Source organism: Ranitomeya imitator, chromosome 1 (genome assembly GCF_032444005.1).
Source record: "Ranitomeya imitator isolate aRanImi1 chromosome 1, aRanImi1.pri, whole genome shotgun sequence".
In the NCBI taxonomy this organism is placed as follows: Eukaryota; Metazoa; Chordata; class Amphibia; order Anura; family Dendrobatidae; genus Ranitomeya; species Ranitomeya imitator.
In genome coordinates, this window is record NC_091282.1 from 812,633,977 (window position 1) to 812,653,566 (window position 19,590).

The 19,590-nt window shown below is 50.7% G+C and overlaps 1 protein-coding gene across 1 annotated transcript; it reads left to right on the plus strand.

The window, feature by feature from the left end:
* The first annotated feature begins 17,172 nt into the window (after positions 1-17,172).
* Positions 17,173-19,252, plus strand: LOC138647134 (serine/arginine repetitive matrix protein 2-like). Its single transcript, XM_069735963.1, has 2 exons — positions 17,173-17,620; positions 18,312-19,252. Exons 1-2 carry the CDS (start codon positions 17,173-17,175, stop codon positions 19,250-19,252), a joined length of 1,389 nt encoding a protein of 462 aa, XP_069592064.1.
* The last annotated feature ends 338 nt before the right edge of the window (positions 19,253-19,590 follow it).

Here is a 19,590-nt window from a genome sequence, read left to right on the forward strand (position 1 = left end):
CTGAATCTATTTCATCTCTACGTTTGTCTTTTCATGTTAACTCACAGTCATTATATGTGGGGGGCTGCCTTTTCCTTTGGGGTATTTCTCTGAGGCAAGGTAGGCTTATTTTCTATCTTCAGGCTAGTTAGTTTCTCAGGCTGTGCCGAGTTGCATAGGCAGAGTTAGGCGCAATCCACGGCTGCCTCTAGTGTTGTTTGGAGAGGATTAGGGATTGCGGTCTGCAGAGTTCCCACGTCTCAGAGCTCGTTCTATGATTTTGGCTTATTGTCAGATCACTGTATGTGCTCTGACCGCTATGTCCATTGTAGTACTGAATTGCCTTTCATAACAGTACAGGAAGCCAAAAGTACTAATGATTCTCAATAGAGGGAAAAAAGAAGTTCTGAGACCATTTTTTTTTCTTTGCACTGTGTTTTGCCTTTTTTTTCCCCTAGACATTTGGGTGGTTCAGTACACAGGTGTAGCGATGGACATTAGAAGTCTGTCTTCATCTGTGGATCAGCTCTCGGCAAGAGTACAAAAGATTCAAGACACTATTGATCAGAAAGCTATGTTGGAACCAAGAATTCCTATTCCTGATTTGTTTTTTGGAGATAGAACTAAGTTTCTGAGTTTCAAAAATAATTGTAAATTATTTCTGGCCTTGAAACCTCGCTCCTCTGGTGATCCAGTTCAACAGGTTTTGATTGTTATTTCTTTTTTGCGCGGCGACCCTCAGGACTGGGCATTTTCTCTTGCGCCAGGAGATCCTGCATTGAGTAATATCGATGCGTTTTTCCTGGCGCTCGGATTGCTGTACGATGAACCTAATTCAGTGGATCAGGCAGAGAAAAATTTGCTGGCTCTTTGTCAGGGTCAGGATGAGATAGAGGTATATTGTCAGAAATTTAGAAAGTGGTCCGTGCTCACTCAATGGAATGAATCTGCGCTTGCAGCTATGTTCAGAAAGGGTCTCTCTGAAGCCCTTAAGGATGTCATGGTGGGATTTCTTATGCCTGCTGGTTTGAATGAGTCTATGTCTTTGGCCATTCAGATCGGTCGACGCTTGCGTGAGCGTAAATCTGTGCACCATTTGGCGGTATTACCTGAGCTTAAACCTGAGCCTATGCAGTGCGATAGGACTTTGACCAGAGTTAAACGGCAAGAACACAGATGTCTGAATGGGCTGTGTTTCTACTGTGGTGATTCCACTCATGCTATCTCTGATTGTCCTAAGTGCACAAAGCGGTTCGCTAGGTCTGCAACCATTGGTACGGTACAGTCAAAATTTCTTCTGTCCGTTACCTTGATCTGCTCTTTGTCATCGTATTCTGTCATGGCATTTGTGGATTCAGGCGCTGCCCTGAATTTGATGGACTTGGAGTATGCTAAGCGTTGTGGGTTTCTCTTAGAGCCCTTGCAGTGTCCTATTCCATTGAGAGGAATTGATGCCACGCCTTTGGCCAAGAATAAGCCTCAATACTGGACCCAGCTGACCATGTGCATGGCTCCTGCACATCAGGAGGTTATTCGCTTTCTGGTGTTGCATAATCTGCATGATGTGGTCGTGTTGGGGTTGCCATGGCTACAAGCCCATAATCCAGTATTAGATTGGAAATCCATGTCGGTGTCCAGCTGGGGTTGTCAGGGGGTACATGGTGATGTTCCATTTCTGTCAATTTCGTCATCCACCCCTTCTGAGGTTCCAGAGTTCTTGTCTGATTACCGGGATGTACCGTATATACTCGAGTATAAGCCGAGATTTTCAGCCCAAATTTTTGGGCTGAAAGTGCCCCTCTCGGCTTATACTCGAGTCAATGTGGGTGGCAGGGTCGGCGGGTGAGGGGGTGAGGGCGCTGAGGTATACTTACCTAGTCCCAGCGATCCTCGCGCTGTCCCTGCCGTCCCACGGGCTTCTGTGCTGCAGCTTCTTCCCCTCTTCAGCGGTCACGTGGGACCGCTCATTAGAGATATGAATAAGCGGCTCCACCTCCCATAGGGGCGGAGCCGCCTATTCATTCCTCTAATCAGCGGTGCCGGTGACCGCTGACAGGAAGAGCTGCGGCACCGAAGACCAGGCAGAGGGACAGCGCGGGGATCACCAGGACTAGGTAAGTATAGCATATTCACCTGTCCTCGTTCCAGCCGCCGGGCGCCGCTCCATCTTCCCGGCCGGCGCCTCCATCTTCCCGGCGTCTGCGCTCTGACTGTTCAGGCAGAGGGCGCGATGACGCATACAGTGTGCGCGGCGCCCTCTGCCTGATCAGTCAGAGCAGAGACGCCGGGAAGATGGAGGCGCCGGAACGAGACGCCGGGAGCTGCAATCAAGGGAGGTGAGTATGTGGTTTTTGTTTTTTTATTGCAGCAGCGGCGGCAGAGATTTCTATGGGGCACAATGAACGGTGCAGAGCACCGTATATGGCACAGCAATGGGGCACAATGAACGATGCAGAGCACTGTATATGGCACAGCAATGGGGCACAATGAACGGTGCAGAGCACCGTATATGGGCACAGATATGGGGCACAATGAACGGTGCAGAGCACCGTATATGGCACAGCAATGGGGCACAATGAACGGAGCAGAGCACCGTATATGGGCACAGATATGGGGCACAATGAACGGTGCAGAGCACCGTATATGGCACAGCAATGGGGCACAATGAACGGAGCAGAGCACCGTATATGGGCACAGATATGGGGCACAATGAACGGTGCAGAGCACTGTATATGGCACAGCAATGGGGCACAATGAACGGTGCAGAGCACCGTATATGGCACAGCAATGGGGCACAATGAACGGTGCAGAGCACCGTATATGGCACAGCTATGGGGCACAATGAACGGTGCAGAGCACTATATGGGGCACAGCTATGGGGAAATAATGAACGGTGTAGAGCACTATATGGCACAGCTATGGGGAAATAATGATCTATTTTTATTTTTGAAATTCACCGGTAAATGCTGCATTTCCACCCTAGGCTTATACTCGAGTCAATAAGTTTTCCCAGTTTTTTGTGGCAAAATTAGGGGGGTCGGCTTATACTCGGGTCGGCTTATACTCGAGTATATACGGTATTTGATGAGCCCAAGTCCGATGCCCTACCTCCGCACAGGGATTGTGATTGTGCTATCAATTTGATTCCTGGTAGTAAATTCCCAAAAGGTCGACTGTTTAATTTATCCGTGCCTGAGCACGCCGCTATGCGCAGTTATGTGAAGGAATCCCTGGAGAAGGGGCATATTCGCCCGTCATCGTCACCATTAGGAGCAGGGTTCTTTTTTGTAGCCAAGAAGGATGGTTCGCTGAGACCTTGTATAGATTACCGCCTTCTAAATAAGATCACGGTTAAATTTCAGTACCCCTTGCCATTGTTATCTGATTTGTTTGCTCGGATTAAGGGGGCTAGTTGGTTCACCAAGATAGATCTTCGTGGTGCGTATAATCTGGTGCAAATCAGGCGAGGAGATGAATGGAAAACTGCATTTACTACGCCCGAGGGTCATTTTGAGTATCTAGTGATGCCATTCGGACTTGCCAATGCTCCATCAGTGTTTCAGTCCTTTATGCATGACATCTTCCGAGAGTACCTGGATAAATTCCTGACTGTGTACTTGGATGACATTTTGATCTTCTCGGATGATTGGGAGTCTCATGTGAAGCAGGTCAGAACAGTTTTTCAGGTCCTGCGTGCTAATTCTTTGTTTGTGAAGGGATCAAAGTGTCTCTTTGGTGTGCAGAAGGTTTCATTTTTGGGGTTCATCTTTTCCCCTTCTACTATCGAGATGGATCCTGTTAAGGTCCAAGCCATCCATGATTGGACTCAGCCGACATCTCTGAAAAGTCTGCAAAAGTTCCTGGGCTTTGCTAATTTTTATCGTCGCTTCATCTGCAATTTTTCTAGTATTGCCAAACCATTGACCGATTTGACCAAGAAGGGTGCTGATTTGGTCAATTGGTCTTCTGCTGCTGTGGAAGCTTTTCAAGACTTGAAGCGTCGTTTTTCTTCTGCCCCTGTGTTGTGTCAACCAGATGTTTCTCTTCCGTTCCAGGTCGAGGTTGATGCTTCTGAGATTGGAGCAGGGGCTGTTTTGTCGCAGAGAGGCTCGGTGATGAAACCATGCGCTTTTTTTTCCAGGAAGTTTTCGCCTGCTGAGCGAAATTATGATGTGGGCAACCGAGAGTTGCTGGCCATGAAGTGGGCATTCGAGGAGTGGCGTCATTGGCTTGAAGGAGCTAAGCATCGCGTGGTGGTATTGACTGATCATAAGAACTTGACTTATCTTGAGTCTGCTAAGCGGTTGAATCCTAGACAGGCTCGTTGGTCGCTGTTTTTTGCCCGTTTTTACTTTGTGATTTCGTACCTTCCGGGCTCTAAAAATGTGAAGGCGGATGCTCTGTCTAGGAGTTTTGTGCCTGACTCTCCGGGTTTGTCTGAGCCGGCGGGTATCCTCAAGGAGGGAGTGATTGTGTCTGCCATCTCCCCTGATTTGCGGCGGGTGCTGCAAAAATTTCAGGCTAATAAACCTGATCGTTGTCCAGCGGAGAGACTGTTTGTCCCTGATAGGTGGACCAATAAAGTTATCTCTGAGGTTCATTGTTCGGTGTTGGCTGGTCATCCTGGAATCTTTGGCACCAGAGAGTTGGTGGCTAGATCCTTTTGGTGGCCGTCTCTGTCGCGGGATGTGCGTGTTTTTGTGCAGTCCTGTGGGATTTGTGCTCGGGCTAAGCCCTGCTGTTCTCGTGCCAGTGGGTTGCTTTTGCCCTTGCCGGTCCCGAAGAGGCCTTGGACACATATCTCTATGGATTTTATTTCTGATCTTCCCGTTTCTCAAAAGATGTCAGTCATTTGGGTGGTCTGTGATCGCTTTTCTAAGATGGTCCATCTGGTACCCTTGTCTAAATTGCCTTCCTCCTCTGATTTGGTGCCATTGTTCTTCCAGCATGTGGTTCGTTTACATGGCATTCCAGAGAATATTGTTTCTGACAGAGGTTCCCAGTTTGTTTCAAGGTTTTGGCGAGCCTTTTGTGGTAGGATGGGCATTGACTTGTCTTTTTCCTCGGCTTTCCATCCTCAGACTAATGGCCAGACCGAACGAACCAATCAGACCTTGGAAACATATCTGAGATGCTTTGTTTCTGCCGATCAGGATGACTGGGTGTCCTTTTTGCCTTTGGCTGAGTTCGCCCTTAATAATCGGGCCAGCTCGGCTACCTTGGTTTCGCCATTTTTCTGCAATTCTGGGTTCCATCCTCGTTTCTCTTCAGGACAGGTTGAGTCTTCGGACTGTCCTGGTGTGGATACTGTGGTGGACAGGTTGCAGCAGATTTGGACTCATGTAGTGGACAATTTGACCTTGTCCCAGGAGAAGGCTCAACGTTTCGCTAATCGCAGACGCCGTGTGGGTCCCCGACTTCGTGTTGGGGATCTGGTTTGGTTATCTTCTCGTCATATTCCTATGAAGGTTTCCTCTCCTAAGTTTAAACCTCGTTTCATTGGTCCGTATAGGATTTCTGAGGTTCTTAATCCTGTGTCTTTTCGTCTGACCCTTCCAGATTCTTTTTCCATACATAACTTATTCCATAGGTCATTGTTGCGGAGATGCGTGGCACCTATGGTTCCATCTGTTGATCCTCCTGCCCCGGTGTTGGTGGAGGGGGAATTGGAGTATATTGTGGAGAAGATTTTGGATTCTCGTGTTTCTAGACGGAAACTCCAGTATCTGGTTAAATGGAAGGGTTATGCTCAGGAAGATAATTCCTGGGTTTTTGCCTCTGATGTCCATGCTCCCGATCTTGTTCGTGCCTTTCATGTGGCTCATCCTGGTCGGCCTGGGATCTCTGGTGAGGGTTCGGTGACCCCTCCTCAAGGGGGGGGTACTGTTGTGAATTCTGTGGCAGAGCTCCCTCCTGTGGTCACAAGTGGTACTTCGGCTGATTCTCTCTGTGAGCTTCTGTTGGTGGAGGGAAGTGGTACTGCGGCTTCTGAGTTTCCTCCCTCAGGTGATCTGGTGAGGTCGTTAGGTGCTTCTCTACTTAACTCCACCTAATGCTTTGATCCTGGCTTCCTGTCAATGTTCCAGTGTTGGACTTGCTTTTCCCTGGATCATTCCTGTGGCCTGCTGCTCTGCATAGCTAAGTTCTTCTTTGCTATTTGTTTGCTATTTTTTCTGTCCAGCTTGTCTAATCTGTTGCTTGAAGCTCTGGGACGCAAAGGGTGTACCTCCGTGCCGTTAGTTCGGTACGGAGGGTCTTTTTGCCCCCTTTGCGTGGTTTTCTTTAGGGTTTTGTGTAGACCGCAAAGTTACCTTTTCTATCCTCGATCTGTTAAGAAAGTCGGGCCTCACTTTGCTGAATCTATTTCATCTCTACGTTTGTCTTTTCATGTTAACTCACAGTCATTATATGTGGGGGGCTGCCTTTTCCTTTGGGGTATTTCTCTGAGGCAAGGTAGGCTTATTTTCTATCTTCAGGCTAGTTAGTTTCTCAGGCTGTGCCGAGTTGCATAGGCAGAGTTAGGCGCAATCCACGGCTGCCTCTAGTGTTGTTTGGAGAGGATTAGGGATTGCGGTCTGCAGAGTTCCCACGTCTCAGAGCTCGTTCTATGATTTTGGCTTATTGTCAGATCACTGTATGTGCTCTGACCGCTATGTCCATTGTAGTACTGAATTGCCTTTCATAACAGGACATTATGCAAGAGTGGGGAACATTGTAGCACAATGAGGGCATTTTACCAGAATGGGGGCATTATATAAGGATGTGGACATTATACCAGGTTGGGGAACATTATAGCAGGATGGGGAAATTATAACAGGAAGTAGGAGATTATAAGAGAATGGGGGAATTATACCAGAATAGAGGACAATATACCAGGATGGTGGCTTTATCACAAAACGGGGGCATTATACCAGAATGGGGAATTTACATGAGGATGAGGACGTTACACCAGAATGTGGGAAATTATACCAGAATGGGGCATTGTTCAAGGATGGGGGCATTGTACCACTATGGGGACATTATATCAGAATGGGGGACATTATATCAGAATGGGGGACATTATACCAAAATGGGTGACATTATACCAGAATGAGGGACACTACACCAGGTTAGGGCATTATACCAGAATGGGGGACATTATATTAGGGTGGGGGCATTATACCAGAATGGGAGCATTGTACCATGATGGGGAGATTATACCAGAATTGAGAACATTATAGCACAATGGGGACATTTTAGTAGGATGGGGGCATTATACTAAAATGGGGACATTACACCAGGTTGGGGGAAATTATACTAGAATGAGGGCATTGTTCTAGGATGGGGGTAATGTACTACAATGGGGGTGTTATACCAGAATGGGGGACATTACACCAGAATGGGGGAAATTATACCAGGATGGTGACATTATACCAGGATGGAGGACATTATAACAAAATGGGGGTATTATACTAGGATGTGGACATTATACCAGAATGGGTGACATTATTCCTGAATGGGGTCATTGTTCTATGATTGGGGCATTGTACCACGATGGGGACATTATGCAAGAATGGGGAACATTATAGCACAATGACGGCATTTTACCAGAATGAGGGCATTATACCAGGATGTGGACATTATACCAGAATGGTAGACATATCAGTATGGGGGTCATTATACCAGGATGGGAGACATTTAACAAGTAAGGGGGAACCATACCAGAAAGGGGACATTATACCAGCATGGGGGAGCATTATACCAGAATAGGGACATTATACGATATTATACGAGAATGGGAAACATTATACCAGGGAGAAGCCCAGGATGGGTAGAAATGTTCTAGCATAGGGCCCAGGATTGGGTCATTGTTACTAGAAGTGGTCAGGATAGGAACATTATTACAGTAAGGGGCCCAGGGTGGGAGATATTATTACATGGGTGTGAGCAAGCATATCTATATAGGATCTAGAATGCTACGAGGGCCTCAACATATAGCTTCTACAAAAACTCATGGAGTCCAAACTTGATAAATGATAAAAATACAGTTTATTGGTCAATAAATTGAAAAAGTCAAAAATACAAACACGGTCCCCCGAGGAAGCCCACGCGAAACGCGCGTCGGGACTGTTCGGACACATACACTGATCGGCTTTATGGGATTAGATATCTCTTTGACTTGGAGCCCTTTGGGCATGCGGTTTGATAAGTGGGCAGTTTGTCCTGAACAGTATGGACCTTTGTATATTTCTTTTTCCCCCGCCCGCCTGTCCCTTGGGTATACTGTGGTATGCTATTTTGGTTTATTAAACTAAACCTAAAGGTACCTTCACACTCAGCGACGCTGCAGCGATACCGACAACTATGTCGATCACTGCAGTGTTGCTGTTTCGTCGCTGGAGAGCTGTCACACCGGCAGGGCCGCGCTTAGTAACCCGATGTTTACCCTGGTTACCAGCGTAAACGTAAAAAAAAAAAAAACACTACATACTTACCTTCTGCTGTCTGTCCCCGGCGCTGTGCTTCTCTGCTCTGGCTGTGAGCGCCGGCCAGCCGGAAAGCAGAGCGGTGACGTCACCGCTCTGCTTTCCGGCCGCTGTGCTCACAGTCAGTGCAAGAAAGCACAGTGCCGGGGACAGACAGCAGAAGGTAAGTATGTAGTGTTTTTTTTTTTTTTACGTTTACGCTGGTAACCAGGGTAAACATCGGGTTACTAAGCGCGGCCCTGCGCTTAGAAACCCGATGTTTACCCTGGTTACCAGTGAAGACATCGCTGAATCGGCGTCACACACGCCGATTCAGCGATGTCTGCAGGGAGTCCAGCGACGAAATAAAATTCTGGACTTTCTGCAGCGACCAACGACATCACAGCAGGATCCTGATCGCTGCTGCGTGTCAAACTCAACGATATCGCTAGCCAGGACGCTGCAACGTCACAGATCGCTAGCGATATCATTCAGTGTGAAGGTACCTTAAGATTGGCACTTTACTTGATGCACTATGCACTTTAGCGATACAACCGGGTAAATCTCTTCCTGTGAGTTAGCCTTTACAGAAAGTCAGTGTTTGTCCTTGTGGCTTAACGTATGAAGACCCCCTTTGTGTGTGCCCTGTCTATGATAAGCTGTTTTTCTTTTAATATGTCATTTTTGTGTCAATTGTTTGTATTTTTGACTTATTGACCAATTAAATGTATTTTTATCATTTATCAAGTTTGGACAGTACTCCATGAGTTTTTATAGGAGATATGTACTGGGGAGTGTCTGTGATCAATATGATCATGTCCTTGTCATAAAGGTATTATACCTTAATTGATGTTGAATATGTATCAGTGGATATTGTTTAAGGGCCTAAACATATGACCAACATGCAAGTGGGGTCCAAGTCAAAATTTTGAACTGTGTCCCATCAGGATCTATTTACACCACTCCTCTTATGGATATTTTTCTTTAATATTTCTCATAAAATCTTAAGATACTTCACAGAGTGCATATTGTTCGATTTAGATGGTTGATTTAGATGGTTAATATTGTGAAAGCTCAAAAATATTTTTGGAATAATAGGATGCTCAAGAATTGTTATATTGTGGGAAATACAATCATTGGCTAAAATAAAATAAAGACTATGAAGGTGCATTATATTGTATTGGGGACCATGGGAAGTGCATTATATTATTATTATTATTATTTATTATTATAGCGCCATTTATTCCATGGCGCTTTACATGTGAGGAGGGGTATACATAATAAAACAGTACAATAATCTTGAACAATACAAGTCACAACTGGTACAGGAGGAGAGAGGACCCTGCCCGCGAAGGCTCACAATCTACAAGGGATGGGTGAGGATACAGTAGGTGAGGGTAGAGCTGGCCGTGCAGCGGTTTGGTCAATCGGTGGTTACTGCAGGTTGTAGGCTTGTCGGAAGAGGTGGGTCTTCAGGTTCTTTTTGAAGGTTTCGATGGTAGGCGAGAGTCTGATGTGTTGTGGTAGAGAATTCCAGAGTAGGGGGGATGCACGAGAGAAATCTTGTATGCGATTGTGGGAAGAGGAGATAAGAGGGGAGTAGAGAAGATCTTGTGAGGATCGGAGGTTGCGTGCAGGAAAGTACCGAGAGACGAGGTCACAGATGTATGGAGGAGACAGGTTGTGGATGGCTTTGTATGTCATGGTTAGGCTTTTGTACTGGAGTCTCTGGGTGATGGGGAGCCAGTGCAGGGATTGACAGAAGGGAGAGGCCGGGGAATAGCGGGGGGACAGGTGGATTAGTCGGGCAGCAGAGTTTAGAATAGATTGGAGGGGTGAAAGAGTGTTAGAGGGGAGGCCACAGAGCAGGAGGTTACAGTAGTCAAGGCGGGAGATGATGAGGGCATGGACTAGGGTCTTTGCAGATTCTTGGTTTAGGAATGTGCGGACCCGTGAAATATTTTTGAGTTGGAGGCGGCAGGAAGTGGAAAGGGTTTGGATATGTGGTTTAAAGGAGAGATCAGTGTCAAGGATTACCCCAAGACAGCGGGCTTGTGGGACTGGGGAGAGTGGGCAGCCGTTTACTGTAATGGATAGGTTCGTTGGGGAGGTCGTGTGAGATGGGGGAAAGATGATGAATTCTGTTTTGTCCATGTTAAGTTTTAGAAATCTAGTGGAGAAGAAGGATGAAATAGCAGACAGACATTGAGGGATTCTGGTTAGTAGGGAGGTGATATCTGGTCCAGAGATGTAGATCTGTGTGTCGTCAGCATAGAGATGATACTGAAAGCCGTGAGATTCTATGAGCTGTCCCAGGCCAAAGGTGTAAATGGAGAAGAGCAGGGGTCCTAGAACTGAACCTTGCGGGACTCCGACAGATAGGGGGCGAGGTGAGGTGGTGGTGTGTGAGTGGGAGACGCTGAATGTACGGTCAGTTAGGTATGATGAGATCCAGGATAGGGCCAATTCTGTGATTCCAAGGGATGAGAGGGTCTGCAGCAGCAGGGAATGGTCCACTGTGTCAAAGGCAGAGGACAGGTCCAGGAGGAGGAGGACAGAGTAGTGTCGCTTGCTCTTGGCGGTTAATAGGTCATTGGTGACCTTAGTTAGGGCAGTTTCAGTGGAGTGGTGTGACCGGAAGCCTGATTGAAAGCGGTCGAAGAAGGAGCAGGAAGATAGATGGGAGGACAGTTCAAGATGGACATGTTGTTCCAGTAGTTTTGAGGCAAAGGGGAGAAGTGATATAGGGCGATAGCTAGATACAGAGGATGGGTCAAGAGAGGGCTTTTTGAGGATAGGTGTGATTGAGGCATGTTTAAAGCTTGAGGGGAAAATGCCAGTTGTTAGTGATAGGTTGAAGAGATGGGTTAGGGTTGGGATGAAGACTGTGGTGAGGTTTGGCATGAAGTGGGATGGGAGTGGTTCAAGTGCACAGGTGGTGAGATGCGATCTTGAGAGTAGAGTGGAGAGTCCGTCTTCTGTAATGGTGGAGAAGTTGGTTTTGGAGGTGGAGGGCTGGGTAGTTGGGAGGAAGGGTTCTGGGGGTTGTTTACTAAAACTGTCTCTGATGTTCTCAATTTTCTGCTTGAAAAATGAGGCAAAGTCTTCAGCTGAGATGAGTGGGGAGGGAGGAGGTGCTGGGGGACGGAGGAGAGAGTTGAAGGTGTTGAATAACTGTTTGGGGTTGTGAGACAGGGAGGATATGAGAGATGAGAAGTAGGTTTGTTTTGCTGTGGCGAGCGTGGTTTTGAAAGTAGTGAGGGACTGTTTGAATGCGATGAAGTGCTCGATGGAGTGGGATCTTTTCCATCTGCGCTCAGCAGCTCTGGAAGCTCGCCTCAGTTCTTTGGTCATGCTGGTGTGCCAGGGTTGTCTGTTGATTTTGCGAGCTTTGGTATGTGTGAGAGGGGCAAGAGATTCCAAAGCTGCAGCTATTGTGGTGTTATATAGAGCGGCAGCATCATCCGCATTGTGTAGGGAGCTTATGTCTGTGAGAGGGAGGAGGGATTCAGAGAGTGAGTGAAGATCAAGGTGTTTAAGATTTCTGCGAGGGTGTGAGAGTTTGTGGGGTGGGGGTTGTAGACAAGGAGTGGAAATGGAAGAGAATGTAAGTAGGTTGTGGTCAGAAAGAGGAAGAGGTGAGTTTGAGAGGTTAGATAGGGCGCAGAGGCGGGTAAAAATGAGGTCCAGTGTGTGACCATCTTTGTGGGTGGCTGTAGAAGACCATTGAGTGAGGCCAAAGGAGGAAGTGAGGGATAGAAGTTTAGTGGCAGCTGAGAGGGAAGTGTCAATGGGGATGTTGAAGTCGCCCATGATGATAGTGGGGATGTCAGCGGCGAGGAAATGGAGTAGCCAGGTGGTGAAGTGGTCAAAGAAGGTGGTGGCTGGCCCTGGGGGACGGTAGATGACAGCCAGTTGGAGGTTGGAGAGGGAGTAGATGTGCACAGAGTGCACCTCAAAGGAAGGGAGGGTAACAGAGGGTGGCAGTGGGATTGGGGTGAAGGAGCAGTTATCTGACAGGAGAAAACCAACTCCTCCACCATGCTTGCTGCTGGGGCGGGGTGTGTGAGAAAGGTGGAAGCCACCGTAAGAGAGTGCCGCAGGGGAGGCTGTGTCAGGAGGGGTGAGCCAGGTTTCAGTGATGCCGAGGAAGGAGAGTTTGTTATTGATAAAGAGGTCATGGATAAATGACAGTTTATTGCAGAGCGTGCGTTCCATAGTGCTCCAGATAGGGAAATTGTGGGCTGGATGAATGGGTATGAGGTTACTGTGGTTGCGAGGACGTGTAGAGGATCGTGGCAGGGGATTAGAAATGAGTGTGGGGATGTGATGAGGAGGGCCAGGATTTGGGGATATGTCGCCAGCAATGAGGAGCAGCAGACTGAGCTTTAGAAGGTGTGAGCTGGATAGGTCATGATGTGGCCGTGTGTGCCTGGCGAGAAAGGATTGTATGTGGAGGAATAGTTCTGTGGAGGAGGTGAGATGACTGGGGAGGATGGACGGAGAAATGACTAGTTCCTTACTGGGTGGAGGGACTACAGGAGATAGGAAGAAATAAAGTAGTATGGGGGTGAATGTTAAAAGAAACCGAAACATTATAGTGGTTTTCTATTCCTTTACCTTCCAGTCAATTCCAGTCCAATTCGAGTGTAATTCATAGCAATTTAAAAATGCAATTTCTAAGATGGTCAGACACGTCTGGTCAGACTCATGGCTATGAATTTATGTGCACCTAAGGGCTCACAGCTGAGAGGGGGGATGTGGGCTTGTGTGTCCAGAGCACATGTTCACAGTTAAGCCAGGTCATAAAGAGGGGGTGGGGTAGATGGCCACTCAGGTATGCAAGGAAGAAGCAAGAGAAGTGAAGTACGAATGGATAGAAAATAATGGGTAAGCAAAGAATGCCATGTGGCAATTACATGCACTTCATATAGACAGACAGAGCAGGAAAGCTGAGTGAATCATACCAGGTGGGAATTATATGCACTTCATATAGACAGACAGAGCAGGAAAGCTGAGTGAATCATACCAGGTGGGAATTATATGCACTTCATATAGACAGACAGAGCAGGTAAGCTGAGTGAATCATACCAGGTGGGAATTATATGCACTTCATATAGACAGACAGAGCAGGATGAGGATGATGAAAGTACAGCAGTGATGAATGGTCAAATGCCCCATGGGGGATTATATTGTATGGAGAACCATGGGGAGTGCATAATATTGTGTGGAGGACCATGGGGTGCATTATATTGTAAGGAGGACCATAGGGTGGTGCATTATACTGTATGGAGGACCTGGGAGGGTGCAGTATATTATATGAAGGGCCATCTAGAGTGCATTATATTGTATGGAGGACCATGGGTGTGCATTATATTGTGTGAATGACCATGGGGAGTGCATTATATTGTGTGGAGGACCATGGGGTGCATTATATTGTAAGGAGGACCATGGGGTGGTGCATTATACCGTATGAAGGACCATGGAAGATGCATTATAGTATATTGAGGACAATCTAGAGTGCATTAAATTGTATGGAGGATGATGGGGAGTGAATTATATTGTATGCAGAACCATGGGGAGTGCATTACATTGTTTGGAGGACCATGGGGGGTGCATTATATTATACAGAGGACCATGGGGAATGCATTATACTATATGGAGGATTATGAGGGGCACATTATACTATATGGAGGACTACATGGGGCTCATTATGCTAAATGGAAGAATATGTGGGCCATTATATTTGAAGGGCTATGTGGGGGTGATTATACTGCATGCAAGCAATTATACAGTATGAAGGTTTGTGTGGGGTCCATCATACTGTGTGAAGGGCTGTGTGAGGGCCATTATACTGTTTGGAGGGCTACTGGGGTCATTATACAGTGTTGAGGTGCGGGGCTATTATATTAAGTAGGCTGGGGTCACACTTGCGAGTGCAATGCGAGAAACTCGCACAAGTCTCTGGCCTCAATACCCGGCACTCGGTACCAGAGCGTGCGGCTGCATGTATTTCTATTGCACTTGCAAGTGTGACCCCGGCTGTAGGCTCATTATACTGCATGGAGTTCTGTGGGGGGGCCATTATACCATTTGGAGGGCTAGTGCGGGACATTATACAGTGTGGGGCTATTATACTATGTAGGCCCATTCCACTGCATGGAGGGCTGTGTGCGGGTCACAGTTGGGGGATCATACTGTGTTGGGGTCACCGTACTTTGCCATGGGAGTTGAGGTGGGGTAAAGTAGGGTCAGTATACTGTGCATGTAGAGGCTAATGTGGAGGAATTCACCATGGGGGTATCATACTGTGCTTAGGGGTCACATTTGTTGGCATCATAGTCTATGGGGGCAATGAAAGAGGAATCTAGGAGTTCAGGAGGAAAATTACTATGTAAAGGCTGGAAAGTTGTGAGATATGCTCTTCTGTGACCTCGACAATTACTGTTTTTTTGGAGGGGGAAATTAGAACTTCTGCTATGGGGTCCTATCATTTCTATATATGCCTGACACTCAGCGTCACCCTCTCTGGGCCCAACACACTGTTCTGCGCCTCCACACGTCAGACCATCCAGATCACTATGCTCTACGCAGGAGCCTCTATTACAATGTGAGGATGCGGGGCCTCGTTCAGACGCTCCTCAGGCTTACATTACAGTCGCTTCCAGGGAACGCAGAGCACAGCGTGGCTGGGACAGTCTGCAGAGCGGTGACATCACGGAGAAGAAGCACAGAGCGCAGCGTGGCCCGGACAGTCTGCAGAGTGGTGACGTCGCGGAGAAGAGGCGCAGAGCGCAGCGTGGCCCGGACAGTCTGCAGAGCACTGACGTCACGGCGAAGAGCACAGCATGGCCCGGACAGTCTGCAGAGTGGTGACGTCGCAGAGAAGAGGCGCAGAGCGCAGAATGGCCCGGACAGTCTGCAGAGCGGTGACGTCGCGGTGAAGAGGCGCAGAGCGCAGCGTGGCCCGGACAATCTGCAGAGAGGTGACGTCGTGGAGAAGAGGCGCAGAGCGCAGCGTGGCCCGGACAATCTGCAGAGCGGTGACATCGCGGAGAAGAGGCGCAGAGCGCAGCGTGGCCCGGACAGTCTGCAGAGCGGTGACCTCGCGGAGAAGAGGCGCAAAGCGCACAATGGCCCGGACAGTCTGCAGAGCGGTGACGCCACGAAGAAGAGGCGCAGAGCGCATCGTGGCCTGGACAGTCTGCAGAGCAGTGACATCACGGAGAAGAGGCGCAGAGCGCAGCATAGCCCAGTCTGCAGAGCGGTGACGTCACGGAGAAGAGGCGCAGAGCGCATCGTGGCCTGGACAGTCTGCAGAGCAGTGACATCACGGAGAAGAGGCGCAGAGCGCAGTGTGGCCCGGACAGTCTGCAGAGCGGTGACGTCACGGAGAAGAGGCATAGAGCGCACGGTAGCCCGAAGAGTCTGCAGAGCGGTAGCGTCACGGAGAAGAGGTGCAGAGCGCAGCGTAGCCCGGACAGTCTGTAGAGCAGTGACGTCACGGAGAAGAGGCGCAGAGAGCAGAGTGGCCCGGACGGTCTGTAGAGCGGTGACGTCATGGAGAAGAGGTGCAGAGTGGCCCGGACAGTCTGCAGAGCACTGAAGTCATGGAGAAGAGGAGCAGAGCGCAGCGTGGCCCGGACAGTCTGCAGAGCGGTGATGTCGCGGAGAAGAGGCGCAGAGCGCAGCGTTGCCTAGACAGTCTGCAGAGTGGTGACGTCGCAGAGAAGAGGAACAGACGCAGCGTGGCCCATACAGTCTGCAGAGCACTGAAGTCACGGAGAACAGGTGCAGAGCGCAGCATGGCCCAGACAGTCTGCAGAGTGGTGACGTTGTGGAGAAGAGGCGCAGGGCACAGCGTGGCCTGGACAGTCTGCAGAGTAGTAACATCACAGAGAAGAGGTGCAGAGCGCAGTGTGGCCCGGACATTCTGCAGAGCGGTGACGTCACGGAGAAGAGGCGTAGAGCGCACGGTAGCCCGGACAGTCTGCAGAGCTGTAACGTCACGGAGAAGAGGCGCAGAGCGCAGCGTAGCCCAGACAGTCTGCAGAGCAATGACGTCACGGAGAAGAGGCGCAGAGACCAGCGTGGCCCGGACAGTCTGCAGAGTGGTGACGTCGCGGAGAAGAGGCGCAGAGCACAGCGTGGCCCGGACAGTCTGCAGAGCAATGAGGCCACGGAGAAGAGGCGCAGAGCGCAGCGTAGCCCGGACAGTCTGCAGAGCGGTGACGTCACGGAGAAGAGGCGCAGAGCGCAGCGTAGCCCCTACAGTCTGCAGAGCGGTGACATCACGGAGAAGTGTCGCAGAGCGCAGCGTAGCCCAGACAGTATGCAGAGCGGTGACATCACGGAGAAGAGGCGTAGAGCGCACGATAGCCCGGACAGTCTGCAGAGCTGTAACATTCATGGAGAAGAGGCGCAGAGCGCAGCGTAGCCCAGACAGTCTGCTGTGCGGTGACATCACGGAAAAGTGTCGCAGAGCGCAGCGTAGCCCGGACAGTCTGCAGAGCGGTGACATCACGGAGAAGAGGCGTAGAGCGCACAGTAGCCCGGACAGTCTGCAGAGCTGTAAGTCACGGAGAAGAGGCGCAGAGCGCAGCGTAGCCCAGACAGTCTGCAGAGCAGTGACGTCACGGAGAAGAGGCGCAGAGACCAGCGTGGCCCGGACAGTCTGTAGAGCGGTGACATCACGGAGAAGAAGCCCAGGGCGCAGAGTGGCCCGGACAGTCTGCAGAGCGGTGAAGTCATGGAGAAGAGGAGCAGAGTGCAGCGTGGCCCGGACAGTCTGCAGAGTGGTGACGTCGCGGAGAAGAGGCGCAGAGCACATCGTGGCCCAGACAGTCTGCAGAGCGGTGAGGCCACGGAGAAGAGGCGCAGAGCGCAGCGTAGCCCGGACAGTCTGCAGAGCGGTGACGTCGCGGAGAAGAGGCGCAGAGCAGAACGTAGCCCGGACAGTCTGCAGAGCGGTGAGGCCACGGAGAAGAGGCGCAGAGCGCAGCGTGGCCCGGACAGTCTGCAGAGTGGTGACGTCATGGAGAAGAGGCGCAGAGCGCAGCGTAGCCCGGCCAGTCTGCAGAGCAGTGACGTCACGGAGAAGAGGGGCAGAGCGCAGCGTAGCCCGGACAGTCTGCAGAGCGGTGACATCACGGAGAAGTGTCGCAGAGCGCAGCATAGCCCGGACAGTCTGCAGAGCGGTGACATCACGGAGAAGAGACGCAGAGCGCAGCGTAGCCCAGTCTGCAGAGCAGTGACATCACGGAGAAGAGGCGTAGAGCGCACGGTAGCCCGGACAGTCTGCAGAGCTGTAACGTCACGGAGAAGAGGCGCAGAGCACAGCGTAGCCCAGACAGTCTGCAGAGCAATGACATCACGGAGAAGAGGCGCAGAGACCAGCGTGGCCCGGACAGTCTGTAGAGGGGTGACATCACGGAGAAGAGGCCCAGAGCGCAGAGTGGCCCGGACAGTCTGCTGAGCGGTGAAGTCATGGAGAAGAGGCGCAGAGCACAGCGTAGCCCGGCCAGTCTGCAGAGCAGTGACGTCACAGAGAAAAGGTGCAGAGCGCATCGTGGCCCAGACAGTCTGCAGAGCAGTGACGTCACAGAGAAAAGGTGCAGAGCGCATCGTGGCCCAGACAGTCTGCAGAGCAGTGACGTCACGGAGAAGAGGCGCAGAGCGTAGTGTAGCCCAGTCTGCAGAGCAGTGACATCACGGAGAAAAGGCACAGAGCGCAGCGTAGCCTACAGTCTGTAGAGCGGTGATATCACCGAGAAGAGGCGCAGAGCGCAGCGCAGCCCGGACAGTCTGTAGAGCAGTGACGTCACAGAGAAGAGGCGCAGAGCGCAGCGCGGACAGTCTGCAAAGTGGTGACATCACGGAGAAGCGCAGAGTGCAGCGTAGCCCGCAGTCTGCAGAGTAGTGACGTCACAGAGAAGAGGCGCAGAGCGCAGCGCAGCCCGGACAGTCTGCAGAGCGGTGACGTTACGGAGAAGAGGCGCAGAGCGCAGCGCAGCCCGGACAGTCTGCAGAGCGGTGACGTCACAGAGAAGAGGCGCAGAGCGCAGCGCAGCCCGGACAGTCTGCAGAGCGGTGACGTCACAGAGAAGAGGCGCAGAGCGCAGCGCAGCCCGGACAGTCTGCAGAGCGGTGACGTTACGGAGAAGAGGCGCAGAGCGCAGCGCAGCCCGGACAGTCTGCAGAGCGGTGACGTCACAGAGAAGAGGCGCAGAGCGCAGCGCAGCCCGGACAGTCTGCAGAGCGGTGACGTCACAGAGAAGAGGCGCAGAGCGCAGCGCAGCCCGGACAGTCTGCAGAGCGGTGACGTCACAGAGAAGAGGCGCAGAGCGCAGCGCAGCCCGGACAGTCTGCAGAGCGGTGACGTTACGGAGAAGAGGCGCAGAGCGCAGCGCAGCCCGGACAGTCTGCAGAGCGGTGACGTCACAGAGAAGAGGCGCAGAGCGCAGCGCAGCCCGGACAGTCTGCAGAGCGGTGACGTCACAGAGAAGAGGCGCAGAGCGCAGCGCAGCCCGGACAGTCTGCAGAGCGGTGACGTTACGGAGAAGAGGCGCAGAGCGCAGCGCAGCCCGGACAGTCTGCAGAGCGGTGACGTCACAGAGAAGAGGGGCAGAGCGCAGCGCAGCCCGGACAGTCTGCAGAGCGGTGACGTTACGGAGAAGAGGCGCAGAGCGCAGCGTAGCCCGGACAGTCTGCAGAGCGGTGACGTTACGGAGAAGAGGCGCAGAGCGCAGCGTAGCCCGCACAGTCTGCAGAGCGGTAACGTCACGGAGAAGAGGCGCAGAGCGGCGCTGGGCACTGGAGAGCGGCGGTAGAGGAATATAATAATACATTACATGCACAGATTCATGAGAACACAGATGAGAGGGCGCCACCTGTTCGGCCCCACCAGGACGCACTGGGCACCTGTGCTTGGTTTGGTCAGTCATTCGGTGCTGTCACCCACTTTTTGAATAATATCTAAGCCCTGCACAAGATAGAACAGGTGCATTGTTTGAGCAATTGGAGCTTGTGTAAGCCCTCCTTCCTATGTCCATTTGTGGATTACTACTAGGTGCTGAGAATGGAGGCTACAGAAATCACATGCCCTAAAAAGGGGTTTGGTACTGACAGCCCCCGAGCATGACGTCACACGGAGAAGAAAACAACTCCG